This window comes from Lynx rufus, unplaced genomic scaffold (genome assembly GCF_022079265.1).
Source record: "Lynx rufus isolate CCGP_SWC_20201006 ecotype Redwood Valley unplaced genomic scaffold, mLynRuf1.p SCAF_13, whole genome shotgun sequence".
Taxonomy (NCBI): domain Eukaryota; kingdom Metazoa; phylum Chordata; class Mammalia; order Carnivora; family Felidae; genus Lynx; species Lynx rufus.
In genome coordinates, this window is record NW_025814827.1 from 20,010,955 (window position 1) to 20,037,712 (window position 26,758).

At 36.7% G+C, this 26,758-nt stretch overlaps 1 protein-coding gene across 2 annotated transcripts in view; it reads left to right on the top strand.

The window, feature by feature from the left end:
- Nucleotides 1–26,758, top strand: part of NEDD4 (NEDD4 E3 ubiquitin protein ligase) — a 135,753-nt gene that overhangs the window by 51,353 nt on the left and 57,642 nt on the right. The window contains exon 1 of one of the 2 annotated variants that reach the window (XM_047075072.1): nucleotides 4,397–5,988. The exons of the other annotated variant lie outside the window; for it this stretch is intronic. Within the exon in view, the coding sequence (XP_046931028.1) occupies nucleotides 4,429–5,988 (1,560 nt within the window). The 5' untranslated portion in view covers nucleotides 4,397–4,428. Of the gene's footprint in view, nucleotides 1–4,396; nucleotides 5,989–26,758 lie in introns of those variants that run through there. 2 annotated transcript variants of the gene reach the window in all.

Sequence of the window (26,758 nt, forward strand, 5' to 3'; positions counted from 1 at the left end):
CTGTGCTGACAGCTTGGAGCCTGGAGCCTGCTTCAGATTTGATTTTAGGAATTGGGTCATGTGGTTGTGATTGGGTCATGTGGATTCTGGCAAGTCTGGAATCTGTAGGACAGGGCTAACAGGTTGAATATTCAGGTAAGAGTTGATGTCACAGTCTTGATTCTGAAACCTGTAGGGTAGGCAAGCAAGCTGGAAACTTAGGCAGAGTGTCTATGTTGTAATCTTGAAGTCTAATTGCTTCTTCAGGAAACCTGGCTTTGCTTTTTTTAAAAAAAAAAAAAAGACCAGGGGCGCCTGGGTGGCGCAGTCGGTTGAGCGTCCGACTTCAGCCAGGTCACGATCTCGCGGTCCGGGAGTTCGAGCCCCGCGTCAGGCTCTGGGCTGATGGCTCAGAGCCTGGAGCCTGTTTCCGACTCTGTGTCTCCCTCTCTCTCTGCCCCTCCCCCGTTCATGCTCTGTCTCTCTCTGTCCCAAAAATAAATAAACGTTGAGAAAAAAAATTTAAAAAAAAAAAAAGACCAGCTTTTCAATGTTTATTTATTTTTGAGACAGAGAGAGACACAGCATGAATGGGGGAGGGTCAGAGAGAGAGCAAGGCACAGAATCTGAAGCAGGCTCCAGGCTCTGAGCTGTCAACACAGAGCCCGATGTGGGGCTCGAACTCATGGACTGTGAGATCATGACCTGAGCCGAAGTCGGACACTTAACCAACTGAGCCACCCAGGTGCCCCTGGCTTTGCTTTTTAAGGCCGTTAGCTGATAGCATGAGGCCCATCACATTATGGAAGGTAATCTGCTTTAGTCAAAATTTACTGAATTAAGTGTTTTTTTTTTTTAATTTTTTAACATTCATTTATTTTGAGAGAGACAGAGACAGAGACAGAGAGAGAGTGCAAGCAGGGGAGAGGCAAAAAGAGAGGGAGGCACAGAACCTGAAGCAGACTCCGGGCTCCGAGGTGTCAGCACAGAGCCGGAAGCTGGGCTCCAACTCACAAACTGCAATATCATGACCTGAGCCGAAGTTGGTTGCCTAACTGACTGAGCCACCCAGGCACCCCACGAATAAATGTTAATCACGTCTGAAACATATCTTCATAGCAACATCTAGCCTACTGTTTGACCAAACAGTTGGGCAAAAGAGCCCAGCCACATTGACACATACAATTGTTCACAGTGGACTCTGGCTTTCAAATTTCTAATCAATGATTAGTGTCATCCAGAGTCTATCCCTGACATTTAATCACATTATTTTCTGTGTAGATAATCAATAACCAAACATCTCAGAATGTGGGGTCCTGAGCTTCAATCTAATCCTCAGATATTATGCATTTCATTCCAGAGTATGAAATTCTACAGGACTTGCATAGGTTCCTCCCCGATGAGGGTGTGACCGCTCTCCACCTCTTCTTTTGGAATTGATGCTCCTCTTTTGGAATCTGTTTGGCTAAGGGGCTACATTCTATCCCAGGCTCTCCACTGAACTGCTGTAATGGTGGTACAGATCCTGTGCAATCCCAGCCCAGAACCAGCAATGCAAATTCTTTAGCCTGTCTGCAGTTTAAACTCAGACTGGCAGGCTGGAAAGTGCATATCATTCTCTTGCCTTACTTTTCCTTGTCTTAAGCCCCCTCTTTGAAAATTTTCAATCATCATTCCTTCCGATCCAGCTGTGGTACTTTCAATATTTCTTTAATATTCAATTTAATTTTCTTCAATATTCAGTATTTCCAGTAATAGCTGAACCAACTTTTATTTATTTTTTAACGTATACTTATTTTTGAGGGAGTGGGGAGGGAGGGGCAGAGAGAAGGAGACAGAGGATCCAAAGCAGGCTCCGCACTGTGAGCGCAGAGCCTGTTGCAGGGCTAGAACTCACGACAGTGAGATCATGACCTGAGCCTAAATCAAGAATCGGACGCTTAACCGACTGAGGCATCCAGACACCCCTGGATCAACTTTAAAAAAAAATTCCTGAAAGAAAGCATTAGGCACTCAGAGTAAGTGTGACCATCCATCCATTTAATCTCCTCCCTGGTGTTACTTAGTGTTTACTTGGCGCTGAGCATGAGCCCAGAAATGTCCCAAGAAATGTGTGGCCACGGTCCTCATGGTCTGGAAGCTTGATACCTAGTTAGGGGACATGAAACTGATGCTTCTGGAGAAGCTTACCAAAGAGAAAACATTTATCTAGCCAAATACCTGAGGTTCATTATTTTATATCAACAACCGGAGGAGTTTAACTAGAAGCTTTAGGCCACAGGTATGAGCAGTTAGATCCTATTAATTAGCCTATTAGAAGTGTTTGTTCTTTAAGCTATGAGACCCCTAACTTAATTCAAGAAGAAAAGCTGAAGTCATTTGAAGGCAAAGTGAAAAGATTAGGACTGTTCCTTCTATAAGGAAAGAGGATTATAGGGAATATTTCCTGAAGTCTGTAAAATCGTAAAGGAGGTAGATTATATAAAACCAAAATAATATAATAATTGTATTGCTAAGTTTGCGATTATTGTACACATTCCAGAACATAGTGCTGTATCATTCTAGTCAGAAATATAATTTCACAAATTCCGTATTTCTATTTTATCATATCTTAATTGATTAAAAATACTGTTTAGAAGACTGTGATTGAGAACAGATCTATCTTAAGGCATTTTCTTTTTTAAACAAAGTGCAAGTATATGTTTTACATATTTGCTTTTACTTAGGAAAAAATCTTACTTAGAAAAATACAACTTGGGTGTAGTACCATGTGGTGTAAACAACTGAACTATTTTACTTTTTACTCTCCTATGAATGAGCCAGTATATATTTATTACTGGAGTTCCAGCTATAAAATTCAGGTAAGGGGTTTAAATATACCCTAGAGTATTATTTAAAAATAACTTTGTTTCTTTCAAATAGAATACCAAACTTGGTCTATGACATTTGGGGGAGAAATTAAAATATTAAACTTTTATTACCTAGTAAACTGAAAATAAAGTAAAGGTTAAATAAATACAAAGCAGAAAAAATATATATACAAAATCACAAGCTCTTGGAGAACAAACAGTCTACTGTTCTGTACTGTGGGAGCTCTATCAGCAGTAGTAACTAATTCCACCTCGAGGGCAATGCTAGTACTCAAAAATGTAAACAAGTATGGACTTTGTTTATACAAAGAAATATGCAGCTTGGTTTGTATTTCTCTCTAGATATCAAACAGCTACATGGATTGTTTCAACACACCAGTAGAGGCCAGCAAAGAGCTCTTAGAGTTTTCAGAACAGAATTGGCATTGAGATATGTTTATTTGATGTGTTAAATCCTTTTTAGACTTCTTTACTTACCACAACACTCTCTTAAGTGAATGAATTGCAGAGACAGTGGAATAAAATATCTTGTGTGCTCAAACTATATTGGGGTATAGTTTTTCTGTCTAATCTGCATATATTTTTAATGGAATGTTTGCTTAGGCTATTTCTTGGCAGAGTTGTAATAGTCAAAATATAAATGGCATCATTTAAAGACTGTACTACTTGGCTGGAAAAGGCCTTAAAATTACAGGAGAAAATGCTTGGTGACAGCTTCTCTTAAACCTTTCTTTCTCAGACCTATGCTCAATTTTTCAATAGTATTACTAAGCTAATTTTGTATTGCTCTCCTTAAGCTTTCACTTTTTATAAGTAGGGTTTTGGAAGCTAAAATACTTATCTATTTGATTTAATGCTAGAGTTTTAATTCAGAACCCCAAAGTTTTAGTATTTCCAAATTTATACAACTGTTTGAATTTACTCATTAAAAAAAACTATCAGAATATATGCCTTTCTACATCAACTGACTTGATGAGATTCCCTACTCTGGCTACTATTTGGAAATTCAATCCTTGATTTGATACTCAATTACATGGGGTTTCATTCCTACCAACTTCCTGTAATTCTATCCTTATGGGTAAAAATATTAGTGGTCAAACTCTGCTGGAGAAAGTATAGGCACTGTGATTCACATAGTTAAATGTTCATTTAGTAGAGCTGGAGTGAAAAAATACTGTTTCAACTTGAAATGCTAGAAGATTGTTGTTCTTGTGTTACTCATTCATGCAAATTGGAGAAGGTATAATTGAAACAAGGTTGGCAGTGTTTGAGGCAGTGTGCTGCAGCTGAGCTCAGCTTAAAGGTCGCTGGAAATCAAGTGCTTTGTAAGTGAAGGCATTTTGACTACACGCGATTCAAAAATATTTGGAAACGTCAGTCTCAGGAATGGGTCGTCTTTTTCTTTCTATGATATCTGGTATCTAAGGTTTTACTTAGGATAAAGACTACTACTTAAGAGCTCTTTTAGGCACCACAAATGATTTTTTCCTTCGATGCAGTGCAGCTGCTTCTAGCCTGTCTCCCGACAGAGATCTTTGTTATGACTTTCAGCCCTTAACATGTTTGGAAATGAGAACAAATGGCACAAAGCTTACGATTGCACTTTGCAGCCAGAAGAAGCAATACTTATCCTTTGTCAGAGACCTCTGGAGATGATCTGGATAACAATGTTCACATGTGCTTCAAAAGACCAACACGGATTTCAACGTCTAACGTTGTTCAAATGAAGCTGACTCCTAGACAGACTGCACTAGCTCCGTTAATACAGGAAAACGTTAAGTCTCAGGAAAGATCATCTGTTCCTTCACCTGAAAACGTTAATAAAAAGAGCAGCTGTCTGCAGATTTCACTACAGCCAACAAGGTACAGTGGATGTCTTCAGTCTAGCAATGTCTTAGCTGATGGTGATGATGCTTCATTTATGTGTGTCTTGAAGGACGGTGTTTACAACAATGCTGTGGCTGATAATGAACTGAATGCTGTGAATGATGGTAACCATGTAGGCAGTTCTGCCCTTCGCAGCAGTAGCCTTAGTAACTGTTCCACCAGCGAGAATGGGTCTTACAGCAGCAATGGTAGTGATTATGGATCATGCACAAGTATCACAAGTGGTGGTTCCTACACAAACAGTATCATCAGTGACAGCAGTGGTTATACTTTTCCACCAACTGATGATACTTTTCTTGGTGGAAATTTATCTTCCGACAGCACCTCCAACAGAAGTGTGCCATACAGGAATACTACTCCCTGTGAAATTTTTTCAAGAAGTCCAAGTACCGTTCCCTTTGTCCAGGATGACTTGGAGCACGGACTAGAAATTATGAAATTGCCAGTGAGCAGGAACTCGAAAATTCCACTAAAACGTTGTTCATCCTTAGTCATTTTTCCTAGGAGTCCTTCAAATACCCCACCAACTTCTCCAACAAGTACAGATATTCTTCCGAGCAAAGGATCCTATCAAACCTCACACCAGTTTATAATTTCTCCTAGTGAATTTGCCCACAGTGAAGATGGTCCTGGTGCTAAGGGATTTCTTTCAACAGCTGTCAATGGACTTCGGTTATCTAAAACAATCTGTACTCCCGGAGAAGTAAGAGACATACGACCACTTCACAGGAAGGGCTCATTACAAAAGAAAATTGTTATTGCAAATAACAGTCCGAATCAGACTATCTGTGAAAAGTCATCTGAAGGATATTCTTGTGTTTCAGTGCATTTCACCCAACAAAAAGCACCTACGTTAGATTGTGAAACAGCAAATGGTGATTGTAAACCAGAGATGTCAGAAATTAAGCTTAATTCTGATTCAGAGTGCAGTAAGCTTATGCATAGGACATCTGCACGTTTACCATCCTCCCAAAATGTAGATTACCAAATAAATATCAATGGACATTTGGAAAGACCAAATTTACAGATCAACAAAAATCATGCTGTTTTACAAAGAAGTATTTCATTGGGAGGAACTTATCCAAATGTTTCCTGTTTATCCAGCCTTAAGCACAATTGTTCTACGGGGGGACCATCGCAATTACTCATAAAGTTTGCATCTGGAAATGAAGATAAAGTTGATAATTTATCAAGAGACAGTAACAGAGATTTCACAAATAAACTATCTAATTCTTTAAAGCATTCTTGTAAGGTAAGTTTCCTTTGGTCTTGGTAAATGTTAATTTATTCTGGAAAAGCTTTATGGACTATTTGGTTAAAATTTATTATAACTTAGCAGTTTTATGTACTTCCCTGGTCCTTAGCTAGCAAGTGTTTTACAGTCCTAATCTTTGTATTTGTAAATCTGAAGAACCCCCAATAGTTTATAGCTCTATTTGTTATTTTACCAGTGTTGAAAACGTGCATTAAAAAAAAAAAAAAAAAAACTTTCCAAAGTGATTTAGGCCATGACACATTTCTGTTGCATAAAAGCAAGCTTTAAATAATAATTTATTTTGTTAACATTTTTACCTTGGTGTATTTTTTTCCTCCAGTAACATGGCATTTTAATATCTAATTCCATATTTTATTCCCACTTTCAAAAATGTTCATTTAGTATTCTTCCCTCCTTAATCATTGTGAAACTAAGTAAAATATAGAATGCTTATTTAAAATATTAAACAATAAAAAGCCTACATAAAAATGTGAAAATATTGTTGCAAATGAACACAGAGAAAATGTTTCTCTAAAATGTATGTATTTATTAGAACATTGATAAAAACTCTTATGCTGCACGTTTAAAGCAGAGGAAAGATAAATGGCATTTGCATTTGTATATAGCCTTAACCACAGGAATTTTGTTTCCACCCGGATTTTCCTTTAGCTACCAGTTAAGACTGCCTTCTAAAATTTAACTCAGTCTTTCAACAATATTGAATTTTAAATTTTATATTTTTTGAATTTGGTTTCAATTGCTAGGCATTTCCCATACTTTTCTAGTTACTTTATTAATTTGTTATTTTGATAATTTTGTTTATTATATTAGCAATTTAACTCTAATGAATCTTAACCAAAACAGTTCTTTGTATAATTGAGTCTTTCCAAAGTATTTGAACTTAAATAGATTTTCCAAAGTATTTGAACTTAAGTAGATTTTTAAAATTTTCTGTATTTGTAAAGTCTTGCCAGATTCCAGGAAATTAAAATTTTTTTCTGGCTAAACCAATTCTAGATGACACTACATAATAGTTTAGGGGGGAAAAAACCCTTATCTGTTTATCTGTGTTTATATAACACTCAATATCTACATTAAAAAATTTTTTTAAACATCTGGACAAAGAGGTTTAGGTAAATAAAATATCAAGTAGTTGATAGTTTTCTCTCTTTTGAAATCTCATAAATAAAATGCCCAGAGGTTAATATAAACAACTACTTTATTGAAGATGAATAAAGATTAGATTTCCAGTTCTGACCTATGTTTTAGGATTATTTCATTTATGAAACTTTAAAAAAAACAACTTTTAGATTATAATCCATCAAACTGTTTTGCTCTCAAAAGAAAGCAATGAAGTGACACTATAAAGAAACATATTAATAACTTGCTAATTGAATTACATGTACCTTGTAAACTTATTATACATTTAATGAAATAATTAATCTGAAAGGAATAATTAACCTCAAAATATTTGTGAATAAATATATTTATAGAAATAACCTTAAAATAGTTTATTTTTGCGGTAATGTTATAGTTTGTTATTAATGATGCTTTTGAAAAAGAGGTATTTTTAATGTTTTTTAATAAAGTGTGACTAAATGCCTTTTGCATAGCTAAAAATATACACTTCTATTAGTTTTATTTAATTTAGGTAAGCTAACTTAAATATTTTTTTTGTGACAGCCAAATGTCTAGCTTTGTGCAGATTCTATTTTTTGTTGGGATTATTGGATTATAAATAGTTCGTAAGTGTGCAGTTTGGTGGAGAGCTTTAAAGTGTCCCTCCATTTAATATTTATGAAACAACTCTTTATAAAAGTATTGGTAAGCAACCTAGTGACCATTAAATTCAACATATACTAGATCTAAATTGATCTAATTGATTGGTAAGGGTTGTTTTACGAGGAAAATGCTAGTGTTGTTTTTTCTAAACTTAGCAGTGGCAACAATAATGGGTTTTAGAAATAATCCTGTGTTTATCAATAATTATATATTAATCTAATTATAGTGGTATATTGTAACTCATTTATAAATAAACAGCTCCCAAAATATTTCCCATGACTCCAGTTAGTCTGGGTTAGTATTCTGATATGCTGAGTCTGGATTCACATTTAACAAGTTGATATTAGAGTAGCATTTAGTAATGTCAGCTATCTGTACTGAGCAGCCATGAAATTAAATCACTGCTTTGGTCAGGGACCCTGGTTTCTAAAGCACTGACAGTCTACGGATTCTTTTCTTATGTGTTTAGCTACCAGTCTCTAGCAGCATAGTATCCAGTTTCTAGTTCTCTACAATAACAGCTCATTAATGGCTAATTTTTAAAATCTACTGAGAACTTTTTCCTGTATCTGCAACAGGGCTCTGTTCTGTGTTTACAATAGAATGAAAATGGGACTTTGTAGTCTGCATGATAATGTTTATTTTATTCATTTGCTATCAAAGAACATAACAATAACCAGCATGTGTTTATTATATATACTTTCTGAAATAATGACTTTTGATCTGAAAGTAGATATTTGATATTTTCACATGGTGTGTAATATTTTGTCAGCTCAGTCAAGAAGTAGTTTTTATCTAGTTACCAAAATTACTCTTCATATTTCTAAGCTCTATATAATGGTTTACTCATTATTATTTTATTTTTTCCTACCTATTGTTTTCTAAATCTCCCATGTTATGTTGTAAGGATGCTCAGAGATTTTGTTACCCTATTATTTAAAATACCTTAGCATTTTGCCCAAGTTTGTACATGTCCTCATTCTTCACACACATGCATGTTTTTTATCCCATACTTTGGCTTTATGTTTTATTCTCTTTGTTATAAAATTTTTTCTTCATTTTCTGTTGCTTCATCCCAGGGAGGTAAATTGTTCAAGCCTAGTGTAATAGAACTTTAAAAAACTATGTCGTAATTATTTCAAAAGCCTTTAACACTAATCTCAAGATTAGACATTTCAACAATTTATTTAGTTGTTCTTACTAAAATAAGTGTTTTAAATATATATTTGTTTTAGAGTTCCATTTTTTTCTCTGCCCTTATTAACTCCAGCAGAATATTTAGAAACATTTGGTTAAATTTATTTTGAACAACACTGAAACTTTCCTATAAAATCCAATATGGTTTATAAACATTGACTCTAAAGCCATGATGCAACATTGTGAGTGACCAGTCTTAGAAATTTGGTAAGAAATGTATGCTTGTGAATGTATAGCTCTTAGAACTGAGAAACTGTAATGTTAACTTCAGAGTTGTTTAGGGAGCTGAATTGTTTGCTTCTGAAACACTTTCTACTTCTCCATAGATATGATTTATTTAATCCATTCATCTAGCACACATCTGAGTGCCTACTCTTTGCCAGGCACTCACCCAAGCCCTGGGAATAAAAGATAATAAAATATAGTCTCTACTTGAGGGAACTCCCATGCTAGTAATAGAGACACACTGGTAAACAAACAAACAAGCACAAATTCAGTCTAATATGTGATGTGCTAAAATAGAGGTGTGTATGAGAAAGTAAAAAAGGTGCAAGAATTCTTGTCTGGAGGAGATGACCTGGTTGGTAGAGAAGGCTTCACAGAGGTGGTGACATTTGAGCTGAGTCTTAGTAGGTGAGTTGGAGTTCACCAGGCAGAGAAAGCAAGGATATTCTAGAGCAAGGATCACCAGTCTCAGCACTGTTGACATTTTGGGCTGTATACTTTTTGTTGTGGGGGCACTGCCTTGTGCCTTAGGTGTTCAGCAGCATCTCTGGCCTCCACCCACTAGATGCCAGTAGCACCCCTCTCCTCTAGTTGTAATAATCAAAAAATGTCTCCGGATATTGCCAAGTGTCCACTAGGGGCAAAACTGACCTCTGTTGAGAATCATCGCTCTAAGCAGAAGCAGCTGCACTTACAAGGCTAGAGGCATGAAAGGGTCACACCGTAAATAGTTCAGTGTGAGTCAAGCACAGGGAGTCCAGAGATGTAGGAGGAGATGATACACTAGAAGTGGGTTGGACTTTCATTGGGTGTAGTACCTCATGCTGAAGAGAAAACAGGGTGTCTCTTGCTAACTGACAATAGTTAGGCAAAGGAAATCTATCTGAGAGTGTATGATGTGCTCATTTTTATGTTTTTAGATGATAAATTCTTACGACACCATGGATTATAAATGAACCAAAGTATCTTAATTTGGATGACTAGGTGAATGGTGATGTCATGAACTAAGACAGAGAATCCAGGAGAAAGACAGGTTGGGAGGGCCAAGAAGAAATCATGCATTATTAGGTTCATGTATTAAGAGGGTGGTATTAAGTGTGTTAAGTGCATATGTTAAGTGCTGCTGTCAAGTAGGGCTGTTGGAGATACAGAATCAGGATTCAGGAGAGAAGAGAGAGCTGGAAATGTAGCTTGGGAGTTACCAGTTAGTTAAGGCCTTAGGTAAGAATGAACTAAAAAGCACAAAAGTGAGTTGGGAGTGGGTGGTAAATCAGAATGCTAGGGACCACCAGCTTTGGGAAGACAGTGGAAGAAGGAATAATCAGGAGACTAAGAAAAGAGCCACTGGAGGGACAGAAAGGCCAGGAGAACAGGGAAGCCCAGAAGTCAAGGGAAAATTCAAGGAGGGCAGCATATAGCACCACAGAGCCTATGCATCCACTGATGTGGCAGTTAGGAGTTCCTTGGTGACTTTAGCAAGAGTGGGTTCAGGAGGATAGTGTGAAAGCCTGGTTGAAGAAAGAATGCAACAGGTAAGGAAGCAGAAAGACTTGTTCAATGTCATAAAAGTGGCATGAGTTAGTGTAGGCACAATATGTATTTAATGGCTGGTATAAAGAAGACATGGTATTGGGTGGATGTAAATGCACAAGACAAATTCTCTGTCCATGAGGATATTACAGCCTGTTCTCTAGGGGGGGAAAGGGCTTATATCTCTGTTCTTTTACCTTTGAACCACAGAATAAGTGAACATGAGCAGTGAAACCAGAAATGGGGATTCAGTAATCTGAGATGAAAGAACACATTAGAAGAGAAAACTTAATGCTGCCTATGAATAGTCACAGCTCATTTTGAACAGCGTTATTCTTAACTTTCTCATCACTCTCTGTACCACCAAAAAGGAGACAAAACAAACACAGAGATTCCACATAGAAAGCAAGTCAGGGTTGAAGGTCTGTTGCTACACACTACTTGGAAAATAGGCATTTCTGTCTTTCTGTCACAGGCTTCTTCCAGGATATGTAGCCCACCATGTCCTAGGAGTTGTGAGGACTCACTCTTCTACGTTCCCTCTCCCTTTGCATTTGGTCACAGTGAACTGGCAAGACCAGGAGAAGTCAGGACCAGGACCAGGACCAGGCAGAAGGGGCTAGGCAGAGTCCCTGCATGTGGCCAGCCTGTGTGTTGAGGTCAGCAGGGTGGTTAGCAGAAGTGAATGAATGCTAAGAATGGGAACCAATGATCTTGTCGGCATATCCAGGAAATACCTGAAGTATTGCTCAAGTGTGTGGTTCAGAATTCTTTGTTTGCCATGTGTGAGACCAGAAGACTATAATCAGATGAAGACAGACACTTAGCAGTAGAAGAAAGCATTTCAAAACAAGAGGTGAGAAAATCTGTCCCAGCTCAGTGAGATATTTTAGGGAAGACTTTCAACATGGGAACAATTGTTGAAAAGCAATTTTACCTACTCTGAGATTTAATAAAACTTCTTAGATATAACTAGAGCAGATCTGAGCATGTGTAAGGCTAAGCAGGTACCTGGCTTATGCACGTTGTAGTTCATGGTCTAGTAACAACGAAGAACTTCTTGACCAAGTAAATCCATGATGTTTCTAGTTAGGCTCTAGGATATCTATGGAGGTGACAGGCGGGGGGAACATCAGGCTTTCTCTTTATGCAGGTGTATTACAAAACCATAACACTGTGAAACATTTTGTGATTTTCCATAATAGAAAAATATTACCAGGCAAAAACCAATTTACATCAAGTGTATTTGTGGTACAATGGACAATGTCTTTTAAATTCAGTTGTTTGTTAAAGTACAGAAACATTCTTAACATATTTTTTTAAGCTTTTGTCCCCCTTACAAAAGCTGAGTGTGTAACATTTTATGTTATAGCTAAAATAATATTATTGAAGACTACTTTCCTTTTTTCCCTTTCTTTCTCACACTTTTGTTGGCAAGCTGCCTTCTAATGCTTTGAAGATTGCAATTGGAAAATGCCTTAAGTTGTCAGTTGGACCAGTACTTCTCAAATTTTCATGTGCATGTACATCTCCTGAAGATCTTATTAAAATGCAGATTCTGGTTCTGTAGGTCTGGGATGCCTGATAGTACTATATTTCTAACACGCTTCTAAGGCCTATCAATACTGCTAATTTCTCAAACATAATTTGAGAAGACCATTCTCTTATGAGAACAGTAATACAATTAAAAAAAATTTTTTTAACATTTATTTATTATTGAGAGACAGCATGAGCAGGGGAGGGGCCAAGAGATGGAGAGACACAGAATCCGAAGCAGGCTCCAGGCTCTGAGCTATCAGCACAGAGCCCGACGCAGGGCTCAAACTCACAAACCGCGAGATCGTGACCTGAGCCGAAGTCGGATGCTTAACCGACGGAGCCATCCAGGCACGCCAACAGTAATACAGTTTATAGTTGACGTATCCAATGAGTCCTTCTCCCACTTTTACATAAAGCAGAGCTAGAAGTATACTGTGGCCAGGGCCAAAATAATTTGCAAAGAATTTTAAATCTACTTAGGCTTTAGACTCATTATTGACTGAGACCATGTAATATAGAAGAGATTGTTTGGACCAAGAAACATTGAAGAGCAAGGTTGCCTACCTGTCTTATAAAAGACCTTTGATATGACTCTGACAGAATTCTAACTATTAAATTTGTCCAGGATTACATTTTAGTTTCATTTAAGACTTTAAAACTATTAGTCTATAATGTTTGGAATTCTACTTAAAGAAGTCTCTTAAATTTATAATGGCTGTAATTCTGGTTATGTTGTTCTTAAAATTGTCACATACATTAATTTTTTCCCTCTTGGCATGAGATTTGAAAAATACTCAATTTAAATGTTATATGTTTCTTAAATGTTTTGGCTTTTTCAAGCAGTATATTCTTTCTCTTTGTAAACATTTTTAATGTTTTCAATATATTTTCTGTACAGTGTCAGGGTACTACTAAGAATTTTTTTAAAATGTTTATTTATTTATTTTGAGAGAGAGAGAGAAAGGGAGAGAGCACTTGCTAACAGGGGAGGGGCAGAGAGACAGAGAGAGAGAGAGAGAGAGAGAGAATCCCAAGCAGGCATTGCACTGTCAATGCAGAGCTAGGTACTGGGCTTGATCTCACAAACTGTGAGATCATGACCTGAGCCGAAATCCAGAGGCAGACACTTAACCGGCTGAGCCACCCAGGTGCCCCACTAAGAATTTTTTAAATATTACACTGGCCTAATGTAATGAATTGAAACACTATATATAATCAGTGCTTACTTATGAACTGTTCTTTTGATAACTCTATAAGGAGAAAATGTAGAAATCATGTATACATAACTTTGTAATGCTTAAAAGTATATATTACTTCTTAATTGTGAAGCAGTACATGAAAATCTTAGAAACTGTCCTTCCTTTGGAACAGTTTAAGAAATCTTATCGGTAGCTGGGTTTTTGTAGACTTTGTAGCTGTTCTTGGCTTAGCCTGCTTTTAGGGAGCCAAATAAGATATTAAACATTTTGGGTAAGAAATGGGGAAAAGGAAGCATAGCAAGAAAATAGTTAAAGAAAGGGAGATAGAAATAGATGGGCAAGCAAGCAGATAGACAAATGTAAATTTTCTAGAATTGGTCAGAGAAGAATTCTAGAGAAAGGATTAAACAAATGGGTAATCTTTTCTTGGTTCTACTTTACTCAGTTGTAATTCCCTAAGTCAGAGACTTTTTGGCTTATCCATTACTATATCCCCAGTACCTAGAACAATGCATTACTCAAAACAGACGCTCAATAAATATTTATTAAATTAATGACCAAAACTAAGAGACCCTTTGGGAGAGTAGAGATGACTGTAGAATCCTGATAGATGAGGGTGACCAGACAGCCTTGTCCAAATAGATAACCAAACTAGGATATTTAAGAGATGACTGTAATAATGAGTGGGAACTACTTGATGCTTCATCCTTTGCATGAAAGAGTGGCACTCTTAAATGAATACCTTGTCCCTGGGGTGGATGCCAATGGAATATTATGATCGTGACTCAAGGATTAGTTTCCACAGTAGAGTCTGATTCATAGCCTACATATTCCATGAACTGGTATCGTAGAACTATGTGGCTGGATGGAGGCTCAGATCAAGTTTTCTGAAAAGAAGATTGAATGGGCCAAAACTTGTCAGGGTATTTTAACAAAGGCTGTTTGACCAACTTTAAATTTATCATTGTTTAGTGAAATGATTTCATCCCAAACGATGTGAGATCTAGATTCTCAGAGTTGTTCCTGGAGTTTCAAGTAACTGTTTTAGCTAAGAATGACCTTTACCTTTTGTACCGAGGCTGAAAGACTGAACCCTCTTAAACAGTCACAGAGCTTACTGGAAACTAAAGTCATCTTCAAAGCAAATGAGTTTAACAAGTATTTATCGGAAATAGAATATGTGCCTGCCCTAAGTGGCAAATATTATTCCTGACTTTGAAGAATTTACAATTTAGATGAGAAGACAGCATAATCTATTAAAAAAAAAACAAGTAGAGTGCAACAGTATAATATATAATAACGTCCTTAGACCTACGTTAGGCAGGTGAGCACCTAAATCCTGATATACGTGATTGCCTATATAATTTTTATCAAGATAACACATGTGCCTGTGTTAAAAATCAGGTTAATTTCTTTGAAGATTTCCTTTCTGCCTTTTTCTCTGTGTTTTCTTTTCCTAGAATTCCTATGAGCCAAAGTTTGCATCTCTTGCATTGCTCTTATAATTTACTGTTCTCTCCTGTTTTCTGTTTCTTCGACTCCTTTTTTACTTTCTGGAAGACTTCCCCCAAGTTTCCCTCTCTTCTTAACTTTAAAATTTTGGTTATTTTAATTTCTAAAGTTCTGTCTTTGTTTCTGATTATTCCCTATTCTTATTCTTGTTTTATAAATACAATCTCTTATTTCTTTGAGAATATTTTACTTCAAGTTCTTTTTCTAAGTTTTGTTGCGAGTGCTACAGTGTCTCTTGTTCCTTTGGGTCCCTTTGCTGTTATTGTTTTTCATTTCTCTTTGTTATTGAACATTTTCCTTCAGGTGTCTGGTGAACCTTGGCTGTTTGTTCATATTTCAGAGTGAGTCACGACCAAGTGATCAGGAGGCTCTGTAATTGTGTGGGGCCTTTAAACTGGGAGGCTTCATCATTGGGAGACTTCTGACTGTCAGTATCTAGAGGTCTTTTCTCAGAGGCTAGTGTGTTTCCCCACAGAGAAAACTTCACATGATTGCCCAGTTATGTTCTATAGTGATAAACTATGGTTTTGATAAACTATGAATGAAGGTGATTGTTTTAGTTTCTGAAACTGAGTTAGTTCAGGGTAAAACCATGCCTTAAAAGTGATATTTACTTACTAAATCCTTAAGGTACTGTAATTAATTTAGTTAAATTACAGTAAGTGAGGTACCTGATTTTCATACCTTTGTCTGAATATACATTGTGTATATTATAGAAGTGAAGATTCTTCCAGAAAGACTAAATTAAACCTTCTTTGTAATGGAATATGTGGTTTCCTTAACATATTTCCTAACCTTTTGCATTCTTGGCAATCTATTTAAATGTAATACACATGATAATCACCCTGAGTAAGACAATAGATCTATTAAAAATGTGTTTGGATAGAGAACAAAAGGAAGAGGTGATGGTCATGGCCTCCCAATGGAGTGTAATATTGGATGCTCACTGTCACTTGAATTTGAAATGTTAACTATGATTTTTTTTAACTTGGAGAAAATCCTGTTATATCATTTTTAAAACTCTTAACCCTATATCTGTGAAAGCTTAAATCAGTTAACATCATATTGTATATCACATTTCAAAAAAATCTCTGAGACAATGAGTATCTCCGTATTAGAAATAAGGGAACAAGTTCAGGAAAGTTAAAATGATTTACTCAAGATCGTAAATTTAGTAAATGTCATATTTAGACCCAAACTCAGCTCTGTTATATATGCTAAAGCACTTTTCTACTATATCACTAGCCAAGGACTTTCATCCCACCGTGCAGCGGGGGAATCTACAGGATAAAGTTGGTTGGGGCAGGTTATTCTAGTAAAAATAGCATCATAAAGAAAAAAAAAAAAGAAGAGTTGTCTAAAGGAAAGTTTCCACTTGAGCTGACTGCCGTCTGATGAGTAACTTTTACACTCTGACAGAGTCCGGGTCAAGTCCTTTCTTATTGCCATTGTTGAGTGAAAGCTAAGTTTGGGGATTATTATTTAAACACGTTATTAGACAACCAGTGTATCTTTCAAATATTTCTTTTTCTATTCTTCTGACTTGTGACCTGACACTGTTAATGACTTTGCTCTTTCTGATTAATTTTATTGATCAAATAACACATACTCTGTGTTTCTATCTCCTTTAACACTGTTTATGAGTTTCCTTATATTCTTTTTCTTCAATAACCATTATAAACTACCTAAAAGATTGTAAACTACCTATTTTTTTTCAATTATTTTTAAGCTTTTTATTAAGGAAAATTTCAAACACATACAAAAATATAAAGAATAATACAATGAGCCCCTTGGGCGCCCCCAGTAAGCTCCTACTTTCGTTAGCAACATGTTGTCGATCATGTCATCCATATTCTCCCCTCCTTTTTTTTCCTGGATTTTTAAAAAGTAAATCCCATGAAACATATAATTTTACCATAAACACTTCAGAGTGCAACTGTAATGGATTAAGGACCTTTTAAATATATAAAGCTACTGTGCAATTTCACACTTAACAAAATTAACACTAGTTCTAAAACTGTTTTGACTGGATCTCTACCGAAGGCATTGAGGTCATTTTAGTAATGACATAGCTCAAGATGGGTACATCTCCTTTAACTTGCGTCTGTCTAATTCTTCATCTATTTTATGATGTTCATTTCGCTTTGGGGCTGAGCATGTCAGTTATTTGTCGTGGGATTTTCTGTTTCTTTAATCAGATAATTTTTGATAATATATTTGTAACCAATAAAACTGAGGTTTTCCCTTTGGAACCTAGAACCTAGGTTATTGTTAGGAGCTGGAGTTTATCACCTAAACTACACCTTACCTCCTTCTTAATCACCACAAATCTGCATTTAGGGTTTAAACATCTAGGATACCCACCTTCCTCATCCCTGAGTAGAGTGAAAATGTACACTATAATGAATTAGTTATATTAATTCCTCTTATTCTTCTTATGCTTTTCTGAGTCTTAATTTCATGTTTATGAAATATGAAATTTATGAAACTTGGCAGAGTTGTCTTGAGGATGGAAAATTTCATATCTGTTTGGCAGATAGTTGGTTCTCAGTAAAAGGGAGCTATTATTATCTACCTTACAATATTGTGAGAGTACATGACGGTGCACTGTAAACTATAAAGTACCACAGTGTGTAACATATTTTGTTGTTTTATATATGTACAAACTGAATCATATATAAATTTAGGAATCCAAGTTAACAGTTAAGTAATAGGAAATACATGAAAAGAACACAACAGAAAGCACAGTTGACTCTTAAACAACCTAGGAGTTAGGGGCACTGATCCTCCCCAGCCACCATGCAGTTGAAAATCTGCGTACAACTTTTGATTCCCCCAAAACTTAACTACTTACAGTATACAGTAAATAGTCAATTCTCAATAAAGAGTATATTAACACATATCTTATATGTTATATATGTTGTATACTGTGTTCTTACAGTAAAGTAGGCTATAGAAAAGAAAATGTTATTGAGGAAATCATAAGGAAGTGAAAATACAGTACTGTACTGTATTTATCCAAAAAATTCCACACTTAAGTGGACCTGTACAGCTCAAACCTATGCTATTTAAGGGTCAACCATGGAAAATACAGACTAGAAATCTGGGGAAGGACTTCTTCATAAGACTCTAAATCAAAGATCAAGGTATATTTTCAAAGGAATACAGTATTTTTCAAAGTCCTATCACAAATTAAAGCACAATTCTTTTTCCTTATACTCAATTTTGATTATGCATATTCTTGGAGAAAAAAAACACATCAATATTAGATGTACAAAAGAAATAAATAAGACCTATACAGCAAATTAGCAGAAGGAGATAATTAGCAGTTAGGAAGTCCTATATGTTGGCCACAAGCCACTCCTTATGCAACAAATGGTAGTTCTAAAGAAGGAGGCCCTATTACTTTTTATCCCTCATTGAAAATAGTGACTCAGACACTATTTTATTGACTTTATGTCATTGTTAGAGTCAGTTTCTAGCCATAAGATGATAGGTTCTTTCTCTTCAGTTTGTAAACTAAAGAATTCCAAATCTCTCAATACATGTTGTTTTCATTTAATAGACTTTATTTTTTAGAGAAGTTTTAGGTTCATAGCAATAATAGGCAGAAGGCGCAGAGATGTCCTATATACTCCCTACCCTGAAACATGCAGCCTCCCCATTATCAATATCCTCCATCAGAGTGATACATTTTTACAATTAATGAACCCATATTGACATATCATTGTCATCCGGAGTCTCTAGTTTAATTTAGCTTTCACTCGTGGTGGTATACATTCTATGGGTTTGGACAAATTTATAACGGAATGTATCTACCCACCATTATAGTATCATACAGAGTAGCTTTATTGCACTAAAAAACTTTGCCTCTTCATCTCTCCATCCCCTAACCCCTAGCAACCAGTGATCTTTCTACCATCTTTATAGTTTTGCCTTTTCCAAAATTTCATATAATTGAAATCATATAATATCTTGTCTTTTCAAATTGGCTTCTTCCACTTAGTAATACTCATTTAAGTTCCCTCCATTTCTTTTCATGGCTTGATTTTTTTTTCTTTTTCTTTTAGTACTGAATAATGTTCCATTGTCTGAATGTACCTTAGTTTATTTATCCATTCACCTACTGAAGGACATCTTGGTTGCTTCCACATTTTAGCAATTGTGAACAAAGCTGCTATAAATATCTGTGTGCATGTTTTTATTCAGACTTAAGTTCTCAACTCTTTTGGGTAAATACCAAGTAGTATGATTGCTGAATCATATGGTAAGAGTAAGTTTAGTTTTTTTAAGAAACTGCCCAACTATGTTCCAAAGTAACTGTACTGTGCTATTTTGCCATCCTACTGTCAGTGAATAAGAGTTCCTGTTGTTCCACATCCTTACCAGCATTCAGTGTCATCAGTGTTCTACATTCTGGCCTTTCTAATATGTGTGTAATGGTATCTCATTATTTTTTTAATTTGCATTTCCCTGACAACATATGATGTGGCACATCTTTTCATATGTTTATATGCCATCTGTCTATCTTCTTCGGTGAGGTGTCAACGTCTTTAGCCCATTTTTTAGTTGAGTTATTTGTTTTCTTACTGTTGAGTTATAAGTGTTCTTTGTATATTTTGGATAATAGTCCTTCAGCAGATATGTCTTTTACAAACATTTTCTCCCAGTCTGTGACTTGTCTTTTCATTCTCCTGACAGTGTCTTTTGCAGAGCAGAAGATTTTAATTTTAATGAAATCAGCTTATCAATTATTTCTTTCATAGATAATGTCTTTGTTATTATATTTTAATCATTGCCAAACCCAAGATCATCTAGGTTTTCTCCAGTATTATCTTGTAAGAGTTTTATAGTTTTACATTTTCTATTTAGGTTTGTGACCCATTTTGAGTTAATTTTAATGGAGGATGTAATATCTGTGTCTAGATTCATTTTTTTAGCATGTGAATATCTAGCCATACCAACATCATTTGTTGAAGAGGCTGTCTTTTCTCCATTGTATTGTCTTTGCTTTTTTGTTTAAGATCATTTGACTGTTTATGTGAGTCTATTTCTGGGCTTTCTATCTTGTTCCATTGAGCTATTTGCCTAGCCTATTTTTTTTAAGTTTATTTCTTTGAGACAGAGAAAGCGGGGGGGGGGGGGGGAGGGGGCGCTTCAGTGGGGGAGGGGTAGAGAGAGAATACCAAGAAGGTTCCATGCCCAACAAGGGGCTTGAACTCATGGACCATGAGATCACAACCTGAGCTGAAATCAAGAGTTGGACGCTTAACCAACCACCCAGGCGCCCCAGAGCTAGTTACCTATTCTTTTACCATTACCACACTGTCTGGATTATTGTAGTTTAATAGTGAGGTGGTGTCATTCCTCAATTTTGTTCTTGTTCTTCACTGTTTTGTTGACTGTTCTGGGTCTTTTGCCTCTACATAAACTTTAGAATCAGTTTTTGAAAATTCACAAAACAACTTGCTGGGATTTTGGTTGGGTTTGCCTTGAATCCATAGATCAAGTTGGAAAGAACCAAAATTTTGACAGTGTTGAGTCTTGCTGTCTGTGAACATGGAATATCTCTTCATCTATTTAGTTATTCTTCATGCATCAGTCTTATAGTTTTTCATATAGATCTTATACTTGTATTTTGTTAGGTTTATATTGAAGTATTTCTGTTTGGGGGATGCTAATATAAATGATACTGTGGTTTTAATTTCAAATTCTACCTGTTAATTGCTAGTATATGGGAAAACAATTGACTTTTCTTGTATCTTGTGACCTTGCTATAATTGCTCATTAGTTCAAGGAATTTTTTTGTTCAGTCTTATGGATTTTCTACAAAGACAGTCATATCATCAAAGACAGTTTTGTTTCTTCTTTCTCAATCTGTATATTTTTTATTTCCTTTTCTTATTGTATCAACTAGGCCTTTCACTATAATGGTGAAAGAGTAGTAAGAGGGGCATCCTTGATCTTAGTGGGAAAGCTTCTAGTTTTTCACCAGTTAATATGATGTTAGATGTAGGTTATTTGTAGATATTCCTTGTCAAATTGAGGAAGTTCCCCTCTATTCTTAGTTCAGTGAACACTTTTATTATGGATTGCTGTTGGGTTTTGTAAAAATTTTTTTCTGTACCTATTAATATGATCTTGTAATTTTTTTTTCTTTTTTAGCCTGTGGATATGATGGATCACAATAATTGAGTTTCAAATGTTGAAATAATTTTGCATACCTGATATAAATCCTACTTGGCTATGATGTATGACTCTTTTTAGACACTGTTGGAGTCAGTTTGCTAATATTTTGTGGAAGCTATTTACATCAGTGTTCATGAGAGATAACACTCTGTTGGTTTCCTTTCTCATAATGTCTTTGGCTAATTTTGGTTTTATGGTACTTCTAGCTTCATAGAATGAGTTACAAAGTACTCCCTCTGCTTTTGTTTTCTAAAAGAGATTATAGAGAATTGGTATAATTTCTTCCTTCAGTATTTGGTAGAATTCACCAGTGAACCCATCTGGGCCTGGTGCTTTGTTTTGGAGCATTATTGATTATTGATTCAATTTCTTTTATAGGTATAGGCCTATTCAAAGGGTCTATTTTTTTTTTTTAATTTTTTTTTTCAACGTTTATTTATTTTTGGGACAGAGAGAGACAGAGCATGAACGGGGGAGGGGCAGAGAGAGAGGGAGACACAGAATCGGAAGCAGGCTCCAGGCTCTGAGCCATCAGCCCAGAGCCCGACGCGGGGCTCGAACTCACAGACCGCAAGATCGTGACCTGGCTGAAGTCGGACGCTTAACCGACTGCGCCACCCAGGCGCCCCTTCAAAGGGTCTATTGATAGTTGTTTAAGATATCACAGTTTTCACTAATAGCAATATTTTCCTTTAAATGAGTTTATGATATTTGAAAACATTAAATACCTTACTTTGTAAAAATTGTTATAATGTGGTTTTTATTTTATTCTTGATCTTTAGGAATCAAATGATCTTCTATTATCTCTATTTTTTAATGTTTTTAACAAAATATTACATTTACAAAAGGAAAAAACATATCCTGGTATCCCCACTTATCTTTATATTAAAATGTTTGGATGACAGTTTAGGGTGAAAGCAAAGTAACTCAGCTATTATGATTTCATGTTTACAGTAAAACCTTGGATTGCAAGTAACTTGTTCTGCAAGTATTCTGCAAGATGAGCAAACATTTCTAATAAATTTTAGCTTGATAGGCGAGTGATGTCTTGTAATACAAGTACTACCTGGTGCTGAACATCACATGATCACAACTGAGCCAGTGGTTCTTGAAATTTGCTTTGGAACCCCCGAGTCTGGGTTGCAAAAGTGGAGGGGCTGGCATGAGTTCTGACAGCCAGCGGGACTTAACATCTGGAATGTAATAAGTCAACAGCTCTGCTCGGAGAGCGGGAGGGCGAGAGGGCACCAGGAGGGAGAGTTGTTGAGTCCCGGAAGACAGAGCTCAGCTCGGTGGGGAACAAAGGTGCTGGCAAGCACCATCTCCCTCTCCCATCCCCCAGCCAAAATCCCAAAGGGAACCAGTTCCCCTCACGGAACTTGCTTGCACTCCGCAAACACCCAACACTGTGCTTCTGTGGATCCATCCCTCCCACGGGTCTGCCTCCCTCCAAGTGCTGCAGGGCCCCTCCCACAGGGGACCACCGACAGCAAAGCAAGCTAAGCCTTCCCCTCCCACCCCTGTGCACCTTGCGGATCCACCCCGCCTAATATGCCAGATCCCATAGAAGAAGCACCACAAGCCTGACAGTGTGCAAGTAGCCCAGACAGGGGCCATACCACTCCACAGTGAGTCCTGCCCCTGGGAGACGGGAAGATAAGGTACACACCAGTCTGATTGTGGCCCCAGCGGTGGGCTGGGGGCAGACATTGGGTCTGACTGCAGCCCTGCCCACAAACACAAGTTACTCCAGACAGCAACAGGGGAAGTGCCCTGCAGTTGGGCGCCACCACAGGGACTACCCAAAGTGACAAAACAGAAGAACTCTCCTCCAGGAAGTAGCGACAGCTAACAAATTGATCAAAAACGATTTAAGCAATATAACAGAACAAGAATTTAGAATAATAGTCATAAAATTAATCGCTGGACTTGAAAAAAGTATAGAGGACGGCAGAGAATCTATTGCTACAGAGATCAAGGGACTAAAAAACAGTCATGGTGAACTTAAAAATGCTACGAATGAGGTGTAAAATAAAATGGAGGCGACCACAGCTCGGGTTGAAGAGGAAGAGGAGAGAATAGGTCAATTAGAAGATAAAATTATGGAAAAAGAGGAAGCTGAGAAAAAGAGAGATAAAAAAATCCATGAGTATGAAGGGAGAATTAGAGAACTAAGTGATGCAATCAAACGGAACAATATCCGTACTATAGGAATTCTAGAAGAGGAAGAGAGAGAGAAAGGGGCTGAAGGTGTACTTGAACAAATCATAGCTGAGAACTTCCTTGATCTGGGGAAGGAAAAAGGCACTGAAATCCAAGAGGCACAGAGAACTCCCTTCAGATGTAACTTGAATCGATCTTCTGCACAACATATCATAGTGAAACTGGCAAAATACAGGGATAAAGAGAGAATTCTGAAAGCAACTAGGAATAAACAGTCTCTAACTTATAAAGGGAGACCCATAAGACTATTGGCAGATCTATCTACTGAAACTTGGCAGGCCAGAAAGGAATGGCAGGAAATCTTCAATGTGATGAACAGGAAAAATCTGCAGCTGAGAATCCTTTATCCAGCAAGTCTGTCATTCAGAATAGAAGGAGAGATAAAAGTCCTCCCAAACAAACAAAAACTGAAGGAATTCATCAACACTAAACCAGCCCTACAAGAGATCCTAAGGGGGATTCTGTGAGTGAAATGTTGCAGAGACCACAAAGTACCAGAGACATCACTACAAGCATGAAACCTACAGACATCACAATGACTCTAAACCCACATCTTTCAATAATAACGCTGAAGGTAAATGGACTAAATGCTCCAACCAAAAGACATAGGATATCAGAATGGATAAAAAAAACAAGACCCATCTATTTGCTGTCTACAAGAGACTCATTTTAGACCTGAAGACATCTTCAGATTGAAAGTGAGGGAATGGAGAACTATCTACCATGCTACTGGGAGTCAAAAGAAAGCTGGAGTAGCCATACTTATATCAGACAAACTTGACTTTAAATTAAAGGTTGTAACAAGAGATGAAGAAGGGCATTATATAATAATTACAGGGTCTATCCATCAGGAAGAGCTAACAGTTATAAATGTCTATGCCCCGAATTCAGAGACACCCAAATATATAAAACAATTAATCACAAACATAAGCAACCTTATTGATAAGAATGTGGTAATTGCAGGAGACTTTAATACTCCACTTACAGTAATGGATAGATCATCTAGACACAGGATCAATAAAGAAACAAGGGCCCTGAATGATACATTGGATCAGATGGACTTGACAGATAGAATTCTGCATCCCAAAGCAACAGAATATACCTTCTTCTCCAGTGCACATGGAACATCCTCCAAGATAGATCACATAGTGGGTCACAAAACAGCCCTTCATAAGTATAAAAGAATTGAAATCATACCATGCACACTTTCAGACCACAATGCTATGGAACTTGAAATCAACCACAGGAAAAAGTCTGGAAAACCTCCAAAAGCATGGAGGTTAAAGAACACCCTACTAAAGAATGAATGGGTCAACCAGGCAATTAGAGAAGAAATTTAAAAATATATGGAAACAAATGAAAATGAAAATACAACAATCCAAAATTTTCTTTGATATACAAGTGCTTTGGATTACAAGCATGTTTCTGGAACAAATTATGCTTGCAAACCAAGGTTTTACTATATATAGTTACTGTCTTTGTAATATACATAAAAAGTCAATTTTCTATCATTCATATAAACAATTTGTGCATCTGGTGGGTTTTTAAAAATGTCTTTCTTATAGTTATCCTTCCATTTACTGAAAGAAAGTGTGTATTTGACTCAGGATTTTTTTAACCTCTAAAATTAATTTGGATATTTTCCTGGATTCTCATTTATAAATTTTATCAGACAGGTGGTAAAACTGCTGAAATATACTGATAGACACCTATCAGATCTGTGTACTCAATACACACAACCTAAGTTTTCTCAAGATTCACCAGACTTGGGGCACCTAGGTGGCTCAGTCAGTTAAGCATCCAACTTCGGCTCAGGTCATGATCTCACGGTTTGTGAGTTTGAGCCCCACATTGGGCCTGCTGATGTCTGTGTGTAGCCCTCTTGGGATCTTCTGTCCCCCTCTTTCTCTGCCCTTCCCCTGCTCATGTGTGCACATGTACGTGCTCCTTCTCTCTCTCTCAAAAATAAACATAAAAAAAAAAAGATTCACCAGACTACAGGTACCCAAATTTCATTGATTTAACCCTTCTCTTCTGCCCAGAAAAGATCCCAGGCAGCTGTAAAGTACTCTTCAGTATTTCTGGGATTCCCAACAGATGGCTACCATGCACTCTTGAACAAACCGAGTCCAGTTGAGCATTGATTGCTATTGCTACCTTTCTAGTTACACTCACTGTCACTTTGGGGTACTACTGTGACCCACTGGGCTACAGTTTCTCCTTCTTTTCTTAAGGAGACTTATTTTCCAGTAGCATACTTACAAAGTTTAACTCAACCTTTCCTTAGGTATGATAAACCAACCTAATTAAAAAAAATATATAGTTATGAATCCAAATACAGAATGGTGGGGTAGTTTGTTAGCTCTGGAGACATGTCTGAATTACAGGACAAGAACTAAAAGTAAAAGCTTAAAACTAAGAACTACTGGGGCGCCTGGGTGGCGCAGTCGGTTAAGCGTCCGACTTCAGCCAGGTCACGATCTCGCGGTCCGTGAGTTCGAGCCCCGCGTCAGGCTCTGGGCTGATGGCTCAGAACCTGGAGCCTGTTTCCGATTCTGTGTCTCCCTCTCTCTCTGCCCCTCCCCCGTTCATGCTCTGTCTCTCTCTGTCCCAAAAATAAATACACGTTGAAAAAAAAATTTTTAAAAAAAAAACTAAGAACTACTGTTTTACTAAAAAAAAATTTTCAAGAACTCCACGATCCAGTACAGTGGTGACTAACCACATGTGGCTATGGAGTTTTAAATTAATTTAAATTAAATAAAATTTTAAAATTCAGAACCTCATCTGTACTAGACACGTTTCAAGTGGTGAGTGGCCACAAGTGACCATGGCTATTGCATTGGTCAGCTCAGTTATATAATATTTCCATTGTGGCAGAAAGTTCTATTGGACAAGGTTTCTCTAGAATGTTACATTATGAGCCTCAAGCCATTGATACCCCTATAATTTTGACAGTGTTCCAGTCTATTGAGGAAAGTGCCTAAAGCAACAGTGCTTGGTATCTGTGATGGCTGAAGGAGTGGAGCCACATCTCAGTGACCTTATTTTTTTCCACTGGTACCTGCTATTTAAGCAAGAAAATTTTGGTTTTAAAGGAATCCATTAAGTTCTTATTTTCTTAAACAACAGTAACCCACATCCTTCCCCCTACCTCGTTTTCATTGATACATTATATTCTTCAATAAAAATTATATGAATTTTAAACCCCAGAGGAAACTTTAAAAACTGTTTATAGATCAGCTCAATTTACCCTTGATCAAATAATCAGGTAATCAAATCCTAAGAATAATCACTTTCTACTTCTGAAAATTTTTCTAAAACCTTCAAAGAGATTATTTCAAAAGGTAAAAGTTGTTAGAACATTTATC